Genomic DNA, 23,376 nt, shown 5'->3' on the forward strand with positions numbered 1-23,376 from the left:
ATGCCGCCAGGCATGGGGGAGTTAAGATATTCCTTCACCCTAGGCGAAGTTATGAATGGTATGTTTGTGTGTATGTTTGGTTTTATTATACTGTAAGGGTTTTTAGTTGTTTTATTAATTGGATTTCTACATGCTGTTTTTATCATTGTTGTTAGCCGCCCCGAGTCTGCGGAGAGGAGCGGCATACAAATCCAATAAATAATAATAATAATAATAATAATAATAATAATAATAATAAATGGCTATGTAACACTCCTCTGTTTTTGTACTCACCATAGCTTATTTTAAATATAGTTTAATGAATTAACTACAATGGCTACAACTATGGAGACACTAAATCAGTGTCAAAAAAAGTTTGCCATCACTGGGCTATAATAGATTTTTTTCCAAGTCTGATTGGGTGATCCCCTTCATCCTCCTCCTTATACTGTACTTCTGTGAATTGGGGGGAGGTCTCTGCCTGATCCCGTTCTGAATGTTATCTCTTCTCTCTGGACTTAAAAAGTTTTGAATACAGGCCTCTTCACCCCAGTACAGTTTTTGCTCATTTTAATTGAAATAATGTTCTTTATTCTCTATAATCGGCTGCCGATTGGTTATAAACTGTTGGTTATGACCTATAAAGCCCTACATGACATCAGTCCAGATTACTTATGGGACCACCTTCTGCCGCATGAGTCCCAGCAACTGGATAGGTCCTACAGAGTCAGTCTTCTCCAGGTCCCATCCACTAGACAATATCACTTGGCAGGACCTAGGAGAAGGGCCTTCTTTGTGGGGGGCCCCAGCCCTCTGGATCCAGCTCCCTCCAGAGATTCACTCAACCCCCACCCGCCTTGCCTTCCATCTTAAGAGTCTTATGATTCATTTATGCCGCCAGGCTTGGGGCTATTAATTACTTGATCCCTGACCAATGAATGAAATGGATGCTTGCTGTTTGAATGGGAGTGATTGATTTTTTAATGTACTTGGGTTTTAGACCAGTGAGTTTTAAATTTAAATTGGATTTCAGATATTTTTATTGTCTTTTATACACTGCTCAAAAAACTAAAGGGAACATTTAAACAACACAATATAACTCCCAAGTAAATCAAACTTCTGTGAAATCAAACTGTCCACTTAGGAAGCAACACTGATTGACCATCAATTTCACATGCTGTTGTGCACAATCAACTTTGTACAGAACAAAGTATTCAATGAGAATATTTCATTCATTGAGATCTAGGATGTGTTATTTGAGTGTTGCCTTTATTTTTTTGAGCAGTATATGTTGTAAGCAGTATATGTTGTAAGCTGCCCCGAGTCCTTGGAGAGGGGCAACATATAAACCCAATAAATAGATAGATAAATAGATAGATGGATAGATAGATAGATAGATAATGGGAGGAAGTAAAATGTTTCAATATGCAAAGCAGCCTATGGAAAACACAAAAGCTTTACAAAATAAGTGTTTTAATGATAAACAAGGCAACCAGCCAGTCAAACTGGTGTTTTTCAAATAACAGCCAGAAAAACCAATACTCAGTGAATTATTATTACCAAAGGGGAAAAAATCACACGGAATGAAAAGTCAGGAGAAAGCCAGAGAAGATTTAAAAAAATATGTATTAACAAGGATTCAGTCAACCTAAAATCAAAAACAGAAAAGAAAAAACAAAAACAATGATTTCCTAGACAGAAGAAGCTAGAAACCAAAGCAAACCAAATAGACTGGGTTTCCCCCCCCTTCATTTTTGTATGAAATTTGAAAAAAAAATGGCATCAACATTAATTTGACCGTTAAAAACATACATTTTGCACAAGCTCCTGTCTGTTATCTGTCCAAAGCACTAAATAAATTATGGTTAACCACTGGATTACACTGGGTTCATCATGAACAAAATAAGCCATGTTATTATTGCTTAATGTCATAACCTGAGTCCACACAGCCCTCTTAAGACGTTACCCCATTTTAGATCAATTGTGGTTAAACGGTGGTTTCTGGTGAAACTCAGTCGTCCCTTCAACCTAACCCAGAAGGTCTTCAAACTTGGCAACTTTTAAGGATTGTGGACTTCAACTCCCAGAATTCTGGGAGTTGAAGTCCACAAGCCTTAAAAGTCGCCAAGTTTGGGGACCCCTGATAAACTAACTTCCCAGAAACTCCCGTGAAACCAGGTTTTCCCCCTTTTCATCCAAGTTACCATATTAAGAAATAGGGCAGAGTCTGCCTCCGTGGGACCCCCATTCTCTTATCACATCCACACCCAATTTCAAGACTAAAAACAGGGCATCGGTTGTGGGTTCAAGAGACGCCTCCGGTTACCCAAGTAAAAAATAAAAGTCAACGGTACAAAATTGGGAGTCCAAACAATCACAGCTTCTTGGGGGGAAGTTGTAGCAAAATCACCCCAAAACAGCGGGCTCAGAAAGTTTCCAAATTAAGTCTTAGGGGAACCAGGAAGGTCTCTCGCTTCGCATCCTGTGTATCGTTCACCCGCTTTCCTACATCGTGGTCCGACGTGCACCTCCAAGCTGTCAGATCATGCACAAAAGGCCCCGTGCGTGAGAAAGCGATTTCAGGCCATCCTCATGGGAGATCTCAATTCTGCTGCATCCATCTGCATGGGATCTTGTGGATTGGGTGCCCAGTGCTTGGTGGTGCGCAGGCGGCTTTGGTGCAGCAACGCATAAAGGCTATGGCAAGGGTCGAGGCCCAGGCGGAGCGCTTGAACCCAGCTGTCCGCCATAGTCTTCATCCGCTTTCCTACATCAAGATCTGACTTGTGCTCCCAAGCTCTCAAGATTATGCGCAAAAGGCCCGGCGTAGAAAAGCGATTTCAGGACATCCCCGACGGAGATCCCCCCTTCGCCAGATCCATCTGCACAGGTTCTTGTGGATCAGGCGCCTGGCACTTCGTGACACACAGGCTTTGGCGCAACCGCGGATAAAGGCGTCAGCAGGCGTTGAGGCCCAGGTGGATCGCTTGAGTCCAAATGTCCACCTGCCCGCCGTTGCTGTATCTTTCACCCATATCCTACACCGAGGTCCGAAGTGCGGCCCCAAGCTTTCAGGATCGTGCGTAAAAGACCCCCGCATGGAAATGGAAAAGCAATTTCAGGCCATTTCCGCTGTCCATCTGCGCAGGCTCTTGTGGATCGGGTGCCCAGCGGTGCGCATGTTTTGGTGCATAAAGGCGCTGGCAGGAGCACTTGAGCCCAGTTGTCCGCATGCCCGCTGTATCCTTCATCTGTCTGACGTGCGCCCTCCAAGCTTTCAGGATCCTGCGCAAAAGGTCCTGCGTGTTGAAAAGCGATTTCACGTTGCTTCTGTGGGAAATTCTCCTGCCACCAAGTCCATCTGCGTAAGTTCTTGTGGATTGGGCGCCTGGCAGTGTTCAGGAGGCTTTGGCTCAGGAGCGGGTAAAGGGAGCATCGAGGTCCAGGCTTCCTACACCAAGCCCCAGCTGTCAGGATCCCGCGCAAAAGGCCTCCATGTGGAAAAAACGATTTCAGGCCTTCTCAGCCTGAGGTTCCCCCGCCGCCGTGTCCATCTGCGCGGGCTCTTGCGGACCGGGCGCCCGTCGCTTGGCTGCGCGCAGGAGGCTTTGGCGCAGGAGCGGGTAAAGGCGCTGGCAGCCGTCGAGGCCCAGCCGGAGAGCTTGGGCCCAGCTGTCGGCCTGCCCACCGTCGCCGCTGCCCAGCAAGCCGGCCACTTGGTTGAGGGACGGCAGGAGCGCCACAGTGAGGCGGGCGGCGGCGGCGCGCTCCTCGGGCTCGGTGGGCTGGAGCCGCCATTCGTCGGGCCCTGACGGCCCCACCGCCCGGCTGAGGGCGCAGGCCGCCACCAGGTCGTAGAGCTCGATGCCCGCGTCGGCCAGCGCCAGCCCGGCGGCGCACGTGGCGGCGGCCAAGGCCGAGCCGCCGTCCTGGAGGAGCAGCGCGCTCACCTCCAGCTGCGCCCGCGGGTAGCGCGCCAAGCGCACGGCCGGTTCCAGCGCCTCCTGCAGCGCCAGGGCCAGCTCGGGTTCCTTCTCGCCCGGCCAGATGCGGGCGCCTCGGCCGGAGAAAGGCGCCCGGCGGAAGTCGCACACCAAGCGGCCGCGCTGCTCCGACGGGGCGCCGATGCTGCCGACGCCCGCTTCGCGCGGCCCGGCCACGGAACACAGCACCTTGGTGCCCCCGTCCAGCTCCACGTAGGCCGAGCCTTTGGCTTGGCTCAGCAGCCCCACGCGGGCGAAGAACGGCTGGAGCGCCGAAGGGTCCCGGCTGGGCTCGCCGCCGCTCTCCTCCTTCTCCTGGCCGGCGGGCACGTAGAGCAGCGGCGACTGGGACTCCTCCGGGCCCGGCACTCGGCGGTGATCCAGCGGCATGGCCTCCCCTGTCTTTGGCGCGCCTGGCTCCGGAAGAGGAAGGTGCGGAGGAAAGGCGCCCACCCGGGCCTTCCTTCCCCGGGAGCTCCTCCTACCGGCTTCCTTCGGCCCTCCGCGGCTTCTGGAGCCCGGCGCCCGGTTTGTTTATTTATTTTGTCCAATACACAATGAGGGTTTTAGGGTGTGTGTGTACACACATACATACACACACACACACACACACACACACACACACACACATAGTAAAATACACAATGAAGGTTATAGAGGAGATACTCATAGTAAAATATATCTAAGAAATAATAGAAAAGAAGATACAGTATAGGAATAAAACATATCAATGAAAGAATAGAAGAGACATAGGAATAGAAGAAAGGTATAGGAGATATAGGAGAGCAATAGGACAGGGGACGGAAGGCACTCTACTGCACTTGTACTCGCCCCTTACTGACCTCTTAGGAATATGGATAGGTCAACCATGGATAATCTAAGGGTAAAGTGTTGGGGGTTTGGGGATGACACTATGGAGTCCGGTAATGAGTTCCACGCTTCAACAACTCGGTTACTGAAGTCATATTTTTTACAGTCAAGTTTGGAGCGTTTAATATTAAGTTTAAATATGTTGTGTGCTCTTGTGTTGTTGCGGTTGAAGCTGAAGTAGTCGCTGACAGGCAGGACGTTGCAGCATATGATCTTGTGGGCAATACTTACATCTTGTTTAAGGCGTCTTAGTTCTAGGCTTTCTAGGCCCAGGATTGAAAGTCTAGTCTCGTATTCTGTTTCGAGTGGAGGAGTGAAGGGCTCTTCTGGTGAGGTATCTTTGGAGCGCCTCCTCCTCCGCTGGAGCGCTTATGTGCAAGGCTGCCGTTTCACGGGGCGGATAATATATCCCTTAGTTATTATAATTTATGTACGGTCTGTTTGAGCTGTATGACTATTTTATAAGGGTTTTTAAAATTGTTTTTAACTACAGTATTAGATTTGTATATTGTGTATTGTTGTGAGCCGCCCCGAGTCCTCGTAGAGGGGTGGCATACAAATCTAATAAATTATGATGATAATGATCCATTCGCGGTCAGGGACGTCAAGCGATATTTTCACAGTCAAAACGATAGCTAGCAACGTTCAATCTGGGAAACTTTTTTGAAAAAATTATTTGGTGGAGATCCCAGAAGACAAAATTAGATCTATTATTATTTTTATACAGTATATTATTATTAGTAGTAGTAGCGGTAGTAATAGTAGTGGTATATTATATTATTATTTTATTATTGTCATCATCATCATCATTTTACAAGCTGCCTTATTTCAGTAAAGTATACCTGGAATAATGTGTTTTATATATATAAAAAATTATAAAATTATACGAGCCAAGGTGGTGCAGTGGATAGAGTGCAGCACTTCAGACCACTAAAGCTGACAGTAGATCTGTAGGTCAGAGGTTCAAATCTCATCACCGGTTCAAGGTTGACTCAGCCTTCCATCCTTCCGAGGTGGGTAAAATGAGGAGCCGGATTGTGGGGGCAACAGGCTGGCTCTGTTCAAAAGTGCTATTGCTGACATGTTGTAAGCTGCCCTGAGTCTAAGGAGAACGGCGGCATAAAACCTCCCAAATAAATAAATAAATGATTGTATAATCACTTACTGTAGTAGGCCAGACTGGGAAGTTTAAAGAAGAAAAAAAAGCTATTAGTGCAATCTGGCTTAAGACTTCTTTACACAGAAACATAGAAGACTGATGGCAGGAAAAGACCTCCTGGTCCATCTAGTCTGCCCTTATACTATTTCCTGTATTTTATCTTAGGATGGATATCTCCAGGACCGTCTTCTGCCGCACGAATCCCAGCGACAGGTTAGGTCCTACAGTGTTGGCCTTCTCCGGGTCCCATCGACTAAACAATGTTGTTTGGCGGGACCCAGGGAAAGAGCCTTCTCTGTGGCGGCCCCGACCCTCTGGAACCAACTCCCCCCAGATATCAGAGTTGCCCCCACCCTCCTTGCCTTTCGTAAGCTCCTTAAAACCCACCTCTGTCGTCAGGTATGGGAGAATTGAGATATTCCCTTCCTCCTAGGCTTATAAAATTTTTGTATGGTATGTCTGTATGTATGATTGGTTCCTTAAATTGGGGCTTTAAAAATTACTTTTAATATTAGATTTGTTATATTGTCTTTTTTACTGCTGTTAACTGCCCTGAGTCTGCGGAGAGGGGCAGCATACAAATCAAATCAAACCAAATCAATAAATAAATGTTTATCCCGGGCATGTGGATTCAGTTACTGTGGATTTACCAACCACATCTGGAAGTTTGTTACAAGCATCTACTACTCTGTCAAATAATATGACCTTTCAAGACTAATAAACCTGTGTATGCAGAGAGAAGAAAGTTGGTTATATGTTCATCTCTAAGTCCTTTATCTCTGAGAACACTTCCCCAACCCACAATGGAGCAACATATTCATCCGTGTTTGCATTTATCACTAAATTAAGCTGCAACAGATTTTGAGATTTCTGAGTCTCCTTTTCTTTCATGGCTTCCAAGAGGACAGTTGTTCAAGTTAATGAAGTTTCTTCCCAGTCAAGATCTTAGGTGACTTTCGTGACCATATTCAGCTGAAGAGGGGCGGCATACAAATCTAATCTAATAAATAAATTCCGTGGCGATGGAATTTGTTTTCCCCCAAATAAGTCATCCCCTGATAAAAAGCCCAATCGGGCTTTTGAGTGTGTGGCAATAAACGTCAAGTGCTTATTTCAGGGTTGAAAAAAATATAAGACAGGGTCTTATTTTCGGGGAAACAGTCTTTGGAGAGGGGCAGCATACAAATCTAATAAACTATAACTAACTATAGCCTAGAAGTGGTTTGATATTAACCCCCCATTAGGCTTTCCCTAGTCTAGTCAATAATCCTGATAGCCCCCCCCCCCCCAAATAAGGGTTACCCTGCTTAAATTTTTTCAAGATCACCCAAAGCATAATTAAAGTAATCAAGATAATTTCAATAAGCCTCGTATCTGTTATGAGTTACAATTTCAACCAGGCCATCATCCATAACCATAGCTTGTTACGGGATAGGGAAAAGGCTTCATTTCTCCAATGCTTTTTGCAAAGGAGGTTAAAAGAGAAAGAACTGTGTAAATCTGAAGATTGCAGACATGCAATGCAATAATAAAAATAAATAAATAATAACAATAATGGTAATTACTACTACTACTACTATTATTGCATTGCATGCATGTAGGAATATTAATAACATTATTGTTGTTGTTACTATAACAAATCATTGGACGGGACCTTGGAGGTCTTCTAGTCCAACCCTCTGCTTAGGCAGGAAACCCTACACTACTTCAAACAAATAGTTATCCAACATCTTAAAAACTTCCAGTGTTGGAGCATTCACTTCTAGTGGCAAGCTGTTCCACTGATCAATTGTTCTCATTGTCAGGAAATTTCTCCTTTGTTCTAAGTTACTTCTCTCCTTGTTTAGTTTCCACCCATTGCTTCTTGTCCTACCGTCAGGTGCTCTGGAGAAATACCTTGATTCCCTCTTCTTTGTGGCAACCCCTGAGACATTGGAAAATTGCTGTTATGCAATAAAACAACACACTTGTTATTTCCACTGTGCGATACACAGAGTCTGCTTGTTTTATTCAGCGCTGGCCCTATCTGACCCCCAATTTTCCATGGGTAGGGCAGGCTTGTTCTAACGGAGGTTAAAACAATGAGGGGAGGGAGGTTTCTACGGTTAGGAAAAAAATGTGGGGCCTTCCTGCGCATATTCACATTATAATACCCCGAACTTAAACGTTTAATGACAGACGAAAAGGAAACAACACAATTCCCTTTAAACTGCACAGTGGCATTGCAATGAAGGATACACTTATGTGACAACTGGAGGGTCAGTTCCTTAGCAGCAGGTGTCCTGAGATGGCGTGGCTATTCTCTGATGTGGCTCAAAGGGACACAGCCCTGGCTTCAATTATCTCCAGATAATCGACTTTGCCAACTATCTTTCTTGAGTTTGTGCCAGATAACTGTAGGACAACCAGGTATGGTCTAGTCCTCCAGTTGGTCGTGCTAAAAAGAAACATCTAAGCTATCGGCCTGCAGGCAAGGAACATCCTTCCCGAGTTTGACCCCAGGTGCGCGTTCAGTTCTTCAACTCGCCGAGCTTCAGCTTGGCAAATTCGGTGGCCACCTGCAGGGCTTCCTCGAGGCAATCGGTGTTTTTGCCCGTGGCCTGGGCAGAGAGGTCTTTCCCTCCTCCCTTGCCGTCCATCAGCACTGAGACTTGCTGCACCCACTCGCTGGCCTTCAGCCCTTTGCCCGCAACTTCCTGAAATCGATAGAAGGGAATTGTCAAGGTTCCAGGTAACATCGAAATTTAGATCGGAGTCCGAGTCAAGGCATTCCTCAAAGTTCCAATTTATTTCTGGCGCCTACACCGGGGAACCTGAATCTGAGCTTTTCACCCACTTGAAAGTTCACATGCCCACACACTTGTCATGTTGCCCACTTAGATTGTGCCAGTCACTTAGACTGCTCACAGTCACTCATGCCCTCCATCAACTCGAGGCTCGACTACTGTAACGCTCTCTACATGGCGCTACCTTTGAAAAGTGTTCGGAAACTTCAGGACGTGCAGAATGCAGCTGCGAGAGCAATCATGGGCTTCTCTAAATATGCTCATGTCACACCAACACTCCGCAGTCTGCATTGGTTGCTGATCAGTTTCTGGTCACAATTCAAAGTGTTGGTTATGACCTATAAAGCCCTTCATGGCACCGGACCAGACTATCTCAGGGACCGCCTTCTGCTGCACGAATTCCAGCGACCAGTTAGGTCCCACAGAGTGGGTTTTCTCCGGGTCCTGTCAACTAAACAATGTCGCTTGGTGGGACCCAGGGGAAGAGCCTTCTCTGTGGCGGCCCCGGCCCTCTGGATCCAACTCCCCCCAGAGATTAGAATTGCTCTGACCCTCCTTGCCTTTCGTAAGCTTCTTAAAACCCACCTCTGTCGCCAGGCATGGGGGAATTGAGATACTCTTTCCCCCTAGGCTTTTACAATTGTATGCATGGTATGTCTGTATGTATGTTTGGTTTTACAATAAGGGTTTTTAACTGTTTTAATATTGGATTGTCATATGCTGTTTTACTACTGTTGTTAGCCGCCCTGAGTCTATGGAGAGGGGCGGCATACAAATCCAATAAAATCAAATCAGATTAAATCAAATCAAAACTCCTCCTTCTGTTTCCGCTCAGGTGGTGGAGATATGATGACCTTGAACTTCTCTAAAGAATGCTTTGAGCATCTGCTCCCTCGTGAAATCACCCCTCCCAAGTTCCCATCAACCTCAGGCCTTCTACACATAGTGTGGCAAGCTGTTGATCTTATAAAATTATTCTTTTTAAACAATACACTGGGTAGGTTTTTACTTTCCTTTCCTTTATATGCACAATTTATATGACTTTTGACGTATGACGGTAGCTTAAAAAGTTGGACATGCCCAAAATCTAAGATGTATTGGAACAAGGTAGAAAAATGGTTGAAAGAAATTACAAAGAAGGAAATTAAGAAGACTCCAGAATTTTTTTTACTAGGTATCGCTGATATTAAATGTAAAAAAGAAGTATATTACTTAATAATTCATATATTAGTAGCTGCAAGAATTGCATTCGCACAAAACCAAGTCTTCAGAGAGGAGGGGCATACAAATCTAAATAATAATAATAATAATAATAATAATAATAATAATAATAATAATAATAATAATTTTAAAAAATGGAAAGAAAAGGAAACTCCAAAAGACGAAGAGATTTTTAGGAAGATTATGGAATGTGCAGAATTGGATATGATGACGAGAAGGTAAAATAACCAAGTGGAATCTGAATTTTATAAAACTTGGGAAAAAGTGTATAAATGGTGGAATTAAAAAAAAATAAAAAACAAAGATTAAGATAATAAAATAAAGTATGGAACAGCAAATGTATAATGTTGAATATAACACATCTGATGAATAACTTTATTTTTATCACTTGAGTTTAATTATTCTAACCATAATTATATAATTAATAGAAAATATTTGAAATTGCATATTTTTTACATTAGTATTGAATACAAATAGATATTTTATTGATAAGTTAACTTTTCTGTATTGATCTAAATAGAATTAGCTTTTTCATTTTTGTATTAAGAAGACTTCTCTAATAAGAGGAGCAATGGCAGCTCCTATATATGTTAAATGTTGTTTGTTTTGTTTGTCTTATATTTTAAAAAATCAATTAAAAAAAAAAAGTCGATGAGACAGACAAAAACTTTTGGATCCAGAGGCCAAAAATTAGTTGAAAACAAGTCACAGATTTAAGAGAACAAAATTGCTGTTTGCCCGTGTTATCCATATTTTACCCAGGTAAAACTGCCCATCTTACTTACCTGAGGAACTTGGCACAAGCAGATGATTTTGCCTGCTTCGTTATCTACGGTGAAAAGCATGGCAGCTGTTTCGGGAGAATTGGTCTTCAAGAGCTTCAGGGATTCATTCAAGGCCTGTAGAGAAAAAGTACATTGGGAACAGACATTTGAAGCCGGACTGGGAAAGAACCGACTACTGTAACGCTCTCTACATGGGGCTACCTTTGAAGAGTGTTCGGAAACTTCAGATCGTGCAGAATGCAGCTGCGAGCGCAATCATGGGCTTTCCCAAATAATCCCATGTTACACCAACACTCCGCAGTCTGCATTGATTGCCGATCGGTTTCCGGTCACAATTCAAAGTGTTGGTTATGACCTATAAAGCCCTTCATGGCACCGGACCAGAATATCTGCGAGACCGCCTTCTGCCGTATGAATCCCAGCGGACGGTTATTACGACTTCAAATTTAGGTGTGTAACAGGAATATAATTTCCCTTTAGTTCTTATTGCTTTTATAGTAACTCTAGTTGGTTTTTGCAACTTTTTTTTTTAATAGAAGGGTAAGTGATTTGTTAATTGTATCGTATTTATCGGTGTTTTGAAGGTTTGCTCTCAGGATGTTTGGAGTATCTTTATATTGAATCAATCGCTGTCTTATGTAAGTTGTTTATGGTATTTACGATGGGGGTTGGTTCATAGGTTGTTGTATGTCGGAGTTATTTTGCTGGACAGTCGTCTGAGCCATCAGCCAAGTAGCTGGGACCCTCCCCACTTTTTCATCCTTTCTTTCTCCCCCTCTCTTTATTCCTTATTTTCTTGTTTTCTGCTATCCTCAATGTGATATGTATAACTACGTCAAAGTAAATAGTGTGCATTATTCATGTCGACTAAACAATGTCATCTGGCAGGCCCCAGGGGAACAGCCTTCTCTGTGGTGGCCCTGGCCCTCTGGAATCAACTCCCCCCAGAGATTAGAACTGCCCCCACCCTCCTTGCCTTTCGTAAATTTCTTAAAACCCACCTATACCGCCAGGCATGGGGGAATTGAGACATTTCCCCCAGGCTGATATAGTTTTATGTATGGTATAAGCTTGTGTTGTAAGGTTTTATATAATGGGTTTTTAGATATCTCTTTTTTAAATATTAGATTTGTTTACTGTATACTGTTTATTATTGTTGTGAGCCGCCCTGAGTCTTCGGAGAGGGGCAGCATACAAATCTAATAAATTATTATTATTATTATGTGTGCGTTTTTTCTATCCTTTTAATGTATAAACTCAATAAAGACTTTAAAAAAAAAAAAAGAGGGACCTTAGCAGAAGCACCGTTCTCCATTTCCAGAATGACCAGCGGCTGGTTGGGGTGCGCCTCAATGAGCTGCTTCATCTTGTCCAGCACCTTGGAGAAGAAAGAAAAAGCATCAGACCAATGGGAGGTTTGTCCCAATCAAGGTTACAAACAATGGAGGTGGAAAAACTATGCTCTTTGAAGAGGCAGAGAGAGAGAGTTCTTTCTCTACATCAGGGATGGCAAATCTTTTTTTGACTCGTGTGCCAAAAGGACGCGCATGGGCCCGCTCCCGTGCGCTCCTCATGCGCATACGCACAATCCCCACATTGCCCCCAACCGTTTCCCTCCAAGCATGCGCATGGGTCTTACAATGGACTCCTTGAAGTCTGGGGATGGCGAAAATGGCCGAAAAGAAGTCCAAAAATCAGCTGGTCAGTGCGCGAATGGGCACTGGAGCTGACATAGGACAACACCTTGTGTGCCTTCCGATATAGCACTATATGCCACCTGTGGCACGTGTGCCACAAGTTTGCCATCACGGCTCAGTACTGACCTGACATAATATCCCAAATGCTTGAAGAAGGATTGCAATTAATATAATGAGTAATAACAAGTAAAGAATGCTGAGTCACTGTGAATCTACAGAATGTGCTGCAACCTGATTGGTGGATAAACGTATAAAACGTAATGCACCTTTGCAAAGGTGTGGTTTGTGGCTTGTTGCGGGGTGGTTTGTTGTAGGTGGCTTTTTGTGAATTGTGGTTGGGCTTATTGTACTGGAAAGATAGTTATAGTGTAAATAGATAGAATGGTTTTTGCTACGAGGAAGTAAAATATATTCTCAAGAACTCCTGCTACATTGAATTCATTCAAGACTTCAATCTTGGTCTGTGGCGGGCTGGCTGGGCTATACATATTGTGCGAAACGCTACTCTGACAAGCTCTAAGTGTTGTGTTTAGCTGGGGATTATGTAGTGTGCCAGGTACCATTAATGGCACACTACATAAAGTTTTTTCCCGAACGCCATCACTCTACTAAACAAATAATTCCCCCAACACTGTCAAACTTTCTACTAAATCTGCACTTCTATTCTACTAGTTTTTCTCATCATTCCTATCACCCATTTCCTCCCATGTTGACTGTATGACTGTAACTTGTTGCTTATATCCTACGATTTTTATTAATATTGCTTCTTCATTGCTTATTTGACCTCTATGACAATCATTAAGTGTTGTACCACATGACTCTTGACAAATGTATATTTTATTTTATGTATGCTGAGAGCACATGCACCAAGACAAATTCCTTGTGTGTCCAATCACACTTGGCCAATAAAAATTCTATTCTATTCTATTCTATGATGGCACATATGTGCATGCCCACATCCATAATGCAATGCTCTCCCATGCATGCACGCACAACCCCCTGCGCTGCCCCCCACTGCATGCACGCAGGACTCACTGAAACCTCAGATTTTCTGGTTGGCCCGTTGGGTTCATTTTTTCACCATCCTCAGGCTCCAAAGGCTTTCTGGAAGCCTGGGGAGGGCGGAAATAGCTTTCCCCGGCCCCCTGGAAGGCTGAAAATCAGCCGGCCAGCGGACATGCGCGCTGGAGCTGACATGGGGCAAAGCCTTGTGCGCCATAGGTTCACCATCACAGTTCTAAGCTCTTCATGTGTTAACAGCATGGGGGGGGGGGAAACCAGGAGGCAGGCTCACCCTTTTCTGGATGTCGGCCTTGCTGGCCCGATCCAAGTCATCCATGACCTTCTTCAGTGCTTTTAAGGCTTCTCTGAGTTCATCCTTTTGCCACTGGGGAATGATGGCTGTAGCCAGGCTCTGCAAAAGGCATAACATCTCAAAGTTACAACTCCAGATGTGGTGGGCTCCCATCAGTAAAATTTTGAAATTCTTAAATTAAATGAGCCAGGGTGGCGCAGCAGGTAGAGTGCTGTACTGCAGGCCACTGAAGCTGACTGTAGATCTGTAGGTCAGCGGTTCAAATCTCAACACCGGCTCAAGGTTGACTCAGCCTTCCATCCTCCCGAGGTGGGTAAAATGAGGACCTGGATTGTGGGGCCAATAGGCTGGCTCCGTTAAAAAAGAGCTATTGCTAACATGTTGTAAGCCACCCTGAGTCTAAGGAGAAGGGCGGCATAAAAAAACACACACACACACACAAACAAATAAACAAATAAATAAATAAATAAATAAATAAATAAATAAAGAAAGAAAGAAAGAAAGAAAGAAATAAAGAATTTTTTTAAAAAAAATGAGGACCAGGATTGTGGGGGCAATATGCTGGCTCTGTTAAAAAGTACTATTGCTAACATGTTGTAAGCCGCCCTGAGTCTAAAGGAGAAGGGCGGAATAAAAATTGAATGAATGAATGAATGAATGAATGAATGAATGAATGAATGAATGAATGAAATCTTTGATCTGAAGCTCTGGAGGCAGCACAGACTTCCAAGATGGCCTGGCCTGGATCTTTGCCTCTGGCACCGAACCTCCTCCAGACTCCAAGCCTGGCCCAGGTTCCTCCCCAGCCTCCTCGCTTTCCGTCTCTGCTGCCAGTTCCGCAGGCCATTGGTGGACCACAACAAGAAGGGCTACAGACGCCTTTCCTTTCTTTTTCCTTACCTCGCCAAGATCCGCAATCTCACGTTGGACATCTTTGTTGGGCGTCGTTTGGATCTTCACTTTGGTTTCTAGGTCAGCCAGCTGCTTCTTCAGACCCTCCGATTTCCTCAAGGCCTTGCGGAGAAAAGGGATGTAAGTAAGAGGTGGGCTGTGCACACCACTGGTTCGCCAAAAATGTGAGCGTGCGCGCAGCACCTAGAACTAGGCATTTTCTGGTTCTGTGATCTGTATCTGGGTCTATCTCTGGGCCCGTAACCTGTACAGATATATTGAGATACGCAGCAGACCTTTCCAGATACAGTGGTACCTCGACATACAAATCTAATTCGTTCCAGACCCGAGCTCGTATATCGATCAACTCGCATCTCAAACAAATGTCTGTAGACTTTGTTTTTCGCGCCAAGATAACTGGAAGCAAGGAATTCTTGCGCCACCTAGTGGAAGCTCGGCTCGTATCCCGAATTTGAGCTCGGGTGTCGAACAGAAATTTTGCTCGCGTCTCGGCTCGTAACTTGGAATACTCGCATGTGGAGCAGCTCGTATCTAGAGGTACTACTGTACCAGAATTTATGGTGTGGCAATTGAGGAACCGGTGCAGAGAAATAACAGAGAATCTTTTGTAGAAAAATAATAAACAGTTTTATTCTTCGGTGCAAACAAAATATCTTCTTAGTCTTCTATACTGCTAAAAAATAAATAAATAAAGGGAACACTTAAACAGCACAATATAACTCCAAGTAAATCAAACTTCTGTGAAATCAAACTGTCCACTTAGGAAGCAACACTGATGGACAATCCATTTCACATGCTGTTGTGCACATTCAACTTTGTACAGAACAAAGTATTCAATGAGAATATTTCATTCATTCAGATCTAGGATGTGTTATTTGAGGGTTCCCTTTATCTTTTGAGCAGTGTATATACAGGAACAAACTTTGCTTTAACGACATGCAGCAAAGCTTAGTTACATGTAGATACTAAACCAATCCAGGTTTCTCCATATCAACCTCACAGCTCTAACTTAACTACTCACACTCAAACTGCTTCGGCCAGCCAACTAACAACCACCAACAAACCACACCAACTGTAACGGAGCTTTGCATTTTATAATGCTCTGGCCCAATCAGGTTGCAGTTTACACTCAGCCTTAACATGCTTACATTCTTCTTTTACCTTATATGGTAATATAATGGAATGTCACTTAGGATTGAGCTACAATCCTTGACCTTTTCCATAGGGGTGGCTTCCGGCACACCTGCTAGGTCAGCCATGGGTAGTAGAACGGGGGAGGCCTGCGAAATCAGCTGGGCTGCAGGGCATGGCAAGCGAGCCCGGAAAGTGAGATATCTAGGACCAGATAGCATTGGGGGCGGATGGGAGGGACCAATCGGTGCTTGGACCAATCAGTGCTTAGAACTATCGGTTTGGGCAAACCTGGTACAAATAGGCAGCAGGCTCTGCCTAGCGTGCCTAAAGGGAAAACAATCAAGTTGACTGGTCTCTTAGTTTAAAATAAAAACAGGGATCTAATGGATCAATCCTGGTGTTATCTAAAACAGGGTCAGGTTCTCAACTCGCTCAGCTTTCCCCAGAGCAGGGGTAGGCAAAGCTGCCTCTTCTATGACTTGTGGACTTCAACTCCCAGAATCCCTGGGCCAATCATGCTAGCTCAGGAATTCTGGGAGTTGAAGTCCAAATGTCATAGAAGAGCCAACTTTGCCTACCCCTGCCCGAGAGCATCTGGCTCTCTCTTCCTTCTCCGCTGACCTTTTGCGCTTCGGCACCAGTGACGGCCACTATCCTCCGGATGCCCTTCGCTATGGCTTCTTCCGACACGATGACGAAGTGTCCGGCGTGACTTGAGTTCTGCAAATGCCTGTACAAACATGGAAAGAAAGATGTATACTCACCATTGCACATAAATGACGAGGAAGTGGAGAAGGCTGGTAGTTTCAAATTTCCGGGCACTTATATCTCAGAAGACCTCTCATGGACTATGAATGTCAACATGCTTTTTTCTTTTTGGTAGACCGGTGGTTTTCCCCCCCCCTGCGCCCCCGATCTACTCACGTGCCCCCGCAGAACTCGACCGAGGTGACAGCCCCTGCTGCGCTGGAGGGATCGTTCAACATGTCCTCCACCGGTATGCCGATAGAGACCACACGTACAGGATCTGGGTAAGTCTCGTCAAATACCGCTCGGAGGCCTTGGATGGCCTTGGCAGCCGCCAGTGGACAGTCCTTGGCGTACACAACCTGAGAAGTTGACACTGAAGATTAGCAGATTCCAGGGGAGGAGATCCAGTGGCTAGGGTCTCCTAGGGCAACTATCGCAAGATCATTCTGTTCAGTTTGCAGCAGCATTCACACCCAGAAAGCACACACAAGTACTGTATTTTTCGGAGTATAAGATGCACCTTTCCGTAAAATGTTGAAGACTCACCTGTTACAGCTTTCTGGAAAATGTTGAAGACTGACCTTTGCCGCCAGGTGTGGGGGAGATTAATCTCCCCCCTCCTTTTTTTTGCTGACCCTATTATGTTTATTATGGTTTTATTTACTTGGACTGAGTGTGTATGACTGTGTAGTAGATAAGTTTTTTATAATGTATTTTTAAATTAGTTTTTGTCAATTTTTTAACATTAGATTTGTATCTATATTGTATTGCTATTGTGTTGTGAGCCGCCCCGAGTCTTTGGAGAGGGGCGGCTTACAAATCTAAATAATAATAATAATAATAATAATAATAATAATAATAATAATAATAATAATAATACCGTATTTTCCGGCGTATAAGACAACTTTTTAACCCCTGAAAATCTTTTCCAAAGTGGGGGGTCGTCTTATAGGCCGGATACTGCGCCCATTCCACAGCCGCGGGCGGGAGGAGGCCGGGAGCGGGATTGGGGGGGGGGAGCGGACCCGCGCTCACTTTCGGCTCCGGGGACTGCGGGTGGCTATGGCGCCGAAAGGAAAAAGCGCTGCTGTTGCTGCTGTCGCTGCCGCCTGAGGCGGCGGCACTCGAATCTGGCGTGGTGGAAAATCTGGAGGCAGGCAAAGATTTTCCACCACGCCAGATTCGAGTGCCGCCGCCTCAGGCGGCAGCGACAGCAGCAACAGCAGCAACAGCAGCGCGTTGATGAAGCCGGCGAGGGAGCTCCGGAATCGGTTGGTGCTCGCCCGACGCCTTGTTTTTTTATTTCCCCCTTTGGTTTCTCTTCACAGGCGGGAGTTCGGGAGGCAAGGGAGCGCTCGAGGAGACAGCGTCTTGCGGCATCGCTCAGCAACTTCTTTTTCCTTTCGGCGCCATAGCCATCCGCAGTCCCCGGAGCCGAAAGTGAGCGCGGGTCCGCTCCGCCCGCCCGGTTTGCAAGCGGCGGAGATCCCGGAGCGAGGCTTCCATTCAGGACGGGGGCAGGAGGGAGGGAGGGAAGGGAAACGCAGCCCTTTGCCTCAACCCGCCGGCTCCGGGGACTGCGGGTGGCTATGGCGCCGAAAGGAAAAAGAAGTTGCTGAGCGTCCCTTCGTCGTAAACCCGACGGGAGGCGATGCCACAAGACGCTGTCTCCTCGAGCGCTCCTTTGCCAAAGGGGGAAATAAAAAAACAAGGCGTCGGGCGAGCACCAACCGATTCCGGAGCTCCCTCGCCGGCTTTGCTGGGGTGGAGCGCCACTCCCGGCGGCAGGAACTGCGGGGGATAGCCGGCATAACGAGCCCTTGCTGCAGCTATCCGCCGCTTCTTTCTTCTCCGCCTTGCCTCCGCTACTCCCGCCGCCGCCTTTGCCTCTTGCCCGGCGGGGAGAGCAAAGGCGGCGGCGGGAGTAGCGGAGGCGAGGCGTTCCTGCCGCCGGGAAGCAGCCCCTTTACATTAGCGGTGGCTGCAACGGCACTGGCGATGCGGCCGCTAGCCGCTCCGAGCGGTGTGGGGGCTGCTTCCCATCCTCCTGCCAGCTTGCTCAGAAGGAAACCTTCTGAGAAGGAGGATGGGAAGCAGCCCCTTTACTGTCAGCTCGGGACCGGACTGTGAGAGGGGTGGGCGTTCCCACAGCGCTCGGAGCGGCTAGCGGCCGGATCGCCAGCGCCGCTGTAGCCACCGTTGTGGGAGGAGCCTCAGAAAGAAAATAAGAGAGAACAAGAGAGAGGGAGAGAGGTGATTCTTGAATCATATGGTAAAAAGCACCCAAATAATAAGAAACACCCCCCAGCCCACACCTGTGTTTGAAAAGAATAAAAGAGAAAAAAACCCCAGCCCTCAACTGGTTTTGGAAATGGTTCGAGTGTGTATACACACACACACACACACACACACGTAAGGGGGGGGGAGAGACAGGGATGGAAAAAGAGGAGAAGTGAGAGGGAGAAGGAATGAGGGAAAAAGGGAGGAAGAGAGAGAAATGAGAAACATGAGAGAGAAAAGGGGGAAAGACAGGAGAAGAACCCAGAAATGAGACAGTGGTATAAATTTGAGGAGGGATGATTGATGATTGACTGTATTTATAAGGGGATGTTACATGGGATTGTATATATGAGGGGGTTATTTATGTGTGTGTGTGTGTGTGTGTGTGTGTGTGTGTGTGTGTGTGTGTATGTATGTATGTATGTATGTATGTATGTATGTATGTATTTATTTATTAGATTTGTGTAATTTTGGTTGGTGATGTGCCCCAGGATTTTGTAAATGTAAAAAATGTGCTGCGGCTCAAAAAAGGTTGAAAATCACTGCTCTAGCAGGTGGTAAATCAGCACTCCTTTTAACTGACAAGGGACCCATTTCCCAGACTTTGATAATTTCCCCAGGTATTTTTGTACCTACTTGACCAACATTATTAGTGGTTGCAAAATTGAATGTTAAACTGGATGCATTTATTTCTGCCTGTTTGTATTTGTTCTTATGTTTAACCATTGAAAATGTACTTTTCCTCCAAAAAGAATCATCTTTCCATATTTCTTAGGCAACATTTTAAAATAACTTTAAAAGCTGAGGTCATATTATTCACCCTGCTCTGTATCATAGCACACTGCACAGTACTGAAAATTGGCAGGGTCACTAATTAAACCCGACAAGTTAAAATCTGTTTAAGTGACATTGCAAGAGGATAAAGACAGAAAGTGCGGAAAGAGGAAAAAATGGATGGGCTGTTTGGATTGCCATATCATGATATCACATACAGATTCTCATTCCATAATAGATTCTCACATAGGTGTCAGCATGCTGCATGTTAGACTGAAAGATACCTGCAGAATAGATGGTAGGAGAAAGAAAAATAGCCAGGTTCACCTTTTTGTGTTGACAAATTATGATGAGTTATAATAGTAAACTTAATTGTGGTGAGGAGAAATATGAGAGGCAGACAAGACAGATAGACAGAGACATATGGAGAGATAGACAGAAGAGTGTTCCCACTTGGCTCTCTCTCTCTAAATAATTCATTCATAATTTTAACAATAAGATCTTCATCATTAGTAATTAAAATATTGTGTTATCATATCTCAAATTCTATATTTTAACTGGAAAAGTTAGGGGGTCGTCTTATACGCCCAGTCGTCTTATACGCCGGAAAATACGGTAGTTATTATTATTTTGGGCAGGAAAATAGGGAAAAAATCAGCCTATCAGATATTAATCTGGCTAGCGTCCTTAGTTTGGTCAGCTTCAGCACATTATTTTATCCCCTGGTTCTGGCTTTAAAAAACCCTTATCTGGAGCGAATATTAATGAAAAATAGCCTGCAAAAACTTAGGGCTGGAAAAAACCTTTTTCGGAGAGATTAGCAATGAAAAAAAAGCCTGTAAGCTAGTAAGATCGTTATCACCTTGTTAGGGCTGGGAAAAAAAGCTTCGAAAAAAGCTACATTCGGAGTATAAGACTCTTTTAGAAGGGGGGAAAGGTGCTTCTTATAGTCCAAAAAATACAGTAACTGATTCAACAGGATTCAATAACTTCTTTTTATGTATAACATAACATATGAAGTAAATATACAATACCAAAAGCAGTTTTTTTCCAACGTGGTAGTAAATACAAGCAAAACATAAGCAGAGGAGTCTCAGTTTTAGTTTCAGAGCTCAGCACAGACTCAGAGCTGCAGAGCTAAGCCACGCCCAGGTCCCTTTGCTGTCTTGTTGCTCACACAGCAAATACTGTTTCGGTTTCCAAACAGCCCTCAACTCTCTCACACACTGACAAGAACGCTAGCTAGACGAATGGCAGAATATTTTTTTTTCTTATTTTCCTCTCCAAAAATTAAGGTGTGTCTTATACTCCAGAGCGAGTTTTATTCTGAAAAATTATGTTCCAAAGGGATTCAACGCAAGGACGCTTTTTTTCACGGTACCTTGGCTTCTTGAATCATCCCGTTAACAATCTCTTCTGCCTTCTTGATTTCCTGGGTAGACATGGCTCCCTTGGCGGTGAAGTCAAACCGCAACCGGTCTGGAGCCACCAAGGATCCTCGCTGATCGGCTTCTCCCAGCACAGAACGTAAAGCAAAGTTGAGGATGTGGGTGGCGGTGTGGTTGTTCATAACGGGCCTTCGCCTTGGCTGAAAGTGTAAGAGAGAGAGATGACCGTAGATGAGGATCTACAAGGGAAGGAAGGATCCTTCTCATCGAGGATCCCCAAACGTCAGGATCAATTTGTCAAATTTCTTCTACCTTCTCTCCTTCTTGAGTCACTCACCTCATCAATAAACAAACGCACACGATCTCCCACCTTCAGGCTCCCATAGACCGTGCCCACGTGGAGCACGTAACCACCTCGGATTTGTACGTTTTTCACCGTAAATTCCGTCTTCTGCAAAGCAAAGAAGAGAGTCAGCAGATCGGGTTCATCAAATCAACCAAAGAGGTTGATAAACAAGACACGATCCCAATGAGCCGAGCACATGCTAGATCCTAGAACCTGTTCTGATCCCTTCTTACTAGACTGAAGAACTGGTTGTGATCCTCCAACTTGCTAGACAGCAGGAGTTAAGGGGGAGGAAGATGGTGTATTTGTCCACCAAGCCCTCCCACCTCCAAACGAAATCGAGGTTCCCACCAAATCTACTCGGTCAACCTACGTCTTCAGCGCCATCGTCTTCTTTAACGAAGTAGCCTTCGTCGTAGATCTGTCCCCCCTGCTCGGCATAGAAACAGGTCTGGTCCAGTACAACCCCACACTCTTGGCCTGTATGAACTTCCTCCACAAAAGTCTTTTCCCATCGGAGAGCTTTCACTGTGGCCTCGGGGTTGCCGAATTCTGTCGGTCGAAACAAAACACCCCAGTAGGGTAAGGAAAAAATAACAGTCGTATCACATCATGGAGCAACAAGGACCATGCAAAAGACGGGCAAAGACAGTCTTGACGTTTGTATAATTCAGAGGTTGCCACAAAGAAGAGGGAGTCAAACTATTTTCCAAAGCACCTGACGGTAGGACAAGAAGCAATGGGTGGAAACTAATCAAGGAGAGAAGCAAATTAGTGTGTTGTTTTATTGCATAATAGCAATTCGGAGACGGGCGGCATACAAATCTAAATAATAATAATAATAATAATAATAATAATAATAATAATAATAATAATAATAATAATAATTTCCCAATGTCTCAGGGGTTGCCACAAAGAAGAGGGAATCAAGCTATTTCTCCAAAGCACCTGGAGGGTAGAACAAGAAGCAATGGGTGGAAACTAAACAAGGAGAAAAAGTAACTTAGAACAAAGAAATTTCCTGACAGTGAGAACAATTAATCGTTGGAACAGCTTGCCTCCAGAAGTTGTGAATGCTACAACATTGGAAGTTTTTAAGAAGATGTTGGATAACCATTTGTCTTAAGTAGTGTGGGGCCTCCTGCCCAAGCAGGGGGTTGGACTAGAAGACCTCCAAGGTCCTTTCCAACTCTGTTGTTATTATTATTATTAGAAGAGAACATTCGGGGCCAGACGAATGGATGTGTTGGGATACAATCCCCAGAATTTATTGCCTATAAGTCCCTACTCTTCCTTGGATACCAAGGGAAACATGTTGATCCTGGGACAGGCATAAAGGAAGGGTCTGGGACTCACCATAGAAGCCTTCTGGATCCGACCGATAGTTGTATTTCAGGGAGTCGTCGGTGGGCTCCAGAGCTTTGGCACGGAGATCTTCAATTGCATAGATGTCCAACATGATGAGATCTTCATCACCACCTCCCTTGCCCTGGGACTTCAGCTGGAAATGTAAGAAACCCAAACATGAAGGTTGGATTAAGGCAGAGGTCTTCAAACTTGGTAACTTTCAAGACCTGTGGACTTCCACTCCCAGAATTCTGGGAATTGAAGTTCACGAGTCTCAAAGTTGCCAAGTTTTGAAGACCTCTGGGTTTAATGCTTGATTGTTAGTGGGAAGGCGAAAACAGCTTCCCCCACCCCTGGAGTCTGGAAATGGCCTGTTTCCCACTTTCTGGTGGGCCTAATAGGCTCGTGTTTCACCTTCTCCAGGCTCCAAAGGGTTCCCTGGTGCTGGGGGGAAGGTAAAAACGTCCTTCCCCATCCCCTTGGAGGCTCTCTGGAAGCCAAAAAAGCCCTCCCAGAGCCTCTGGGGAAGCCAAAAATCAGCTGGCTGGCACACACATGCACGTTGGAGCTGAACCATAGGTTCGCCATCACTGATATACATTAATATTAATATTAACCGCTCTAAACTTGACTGTAAAAAACATGACTTT

At 45.1% G+C, this 23,376-nt stretch overlaps 2 protein-coding genes across 2 annotated transcripts in view; both read right to left on the minus strand.

Annotated features, from left to right (window-relative positions):
- Positions 1-1,435: 1,435 nt before the first annotated feature.
- Positions 1,436-4,438, minus strand: EXOSC6 (exosome component 6). The gene has a single exon (XM_070760315.1). It carries the CDS (start codon positions 4,350-4,352, stop codon positions 3,492-3,494), a length of 861 nt encoding a protein of 286 aa, XP_070616416.1. The 5' UTR covers positions 4,353-4,438; the 3' UTR covers positions 1,436-3,491.
- A 3,523-nt stretch (positions 4,439-7,961) lies between these two features.
- AARS1 (alanyl-tRNA synthetase 1) overlaps positions 7,962-23,376 on the minus strand; it is a 30,073-nt gene continuing 14,658 nt past the window's right edge. Inside the window, exons 12-22 of the mRNA XM_070760314.1 lie at positions 22,736-22,880; positions 21,753-21,931; positions 21,371-21,484; positions 21,027-21,233; positions 16,766-16,950; positions 16,463-16,571; positions 14,696-14,809; positions 13,775-13,894; positions 12,075-12,161; positions 10,784-10,897; positions 7,962-8,687 (exon numbers count right to left, since the gene is read on the minus strand). Coding sequence (XP_070616415.1) covers positions 8,502-8,687; positions 10,784-10,897; positions 12,075-12,161; positions 13,775-13,894; positions 14,696-14,809; positions 16,463-16,571; positions 16,766-16,950; positions 21,027-21,233; positions 21,371-21,484; positions 21,753-21,931; positions 22,736-22,880 — 1,560 coding nt within the window. The 3' untranslated portion in view covers positions 7,962-8,501. The remainder of the gene's footprint in view (positions 8,688-10,783; positions 10,898-12,074; positions 12,162-13,774; positions 13,895-14,695; positions 14,810-16,462; positions 16,572-16,765; positions 16,951-21,026; positions 21,234-21,370; positions 21,485-21,752; positions 21,932-22,735; positions 22,881-23,376) is intronic.

Source organism: Erythrolamprus reginae, chromosome 9, assembly GCF_031021105.1.
Source record: "Erythrolamprus reginae isolate rEryReg1 chromosome 9, rEryReg1.hap1, whole genome shotgun sequence".
NCBI lineage: Eukaryota > Metazoa > Chordata > Lepidosauria > Squamata > Dipsadidae > Erythrolamprus > Erythrolamprus reginae.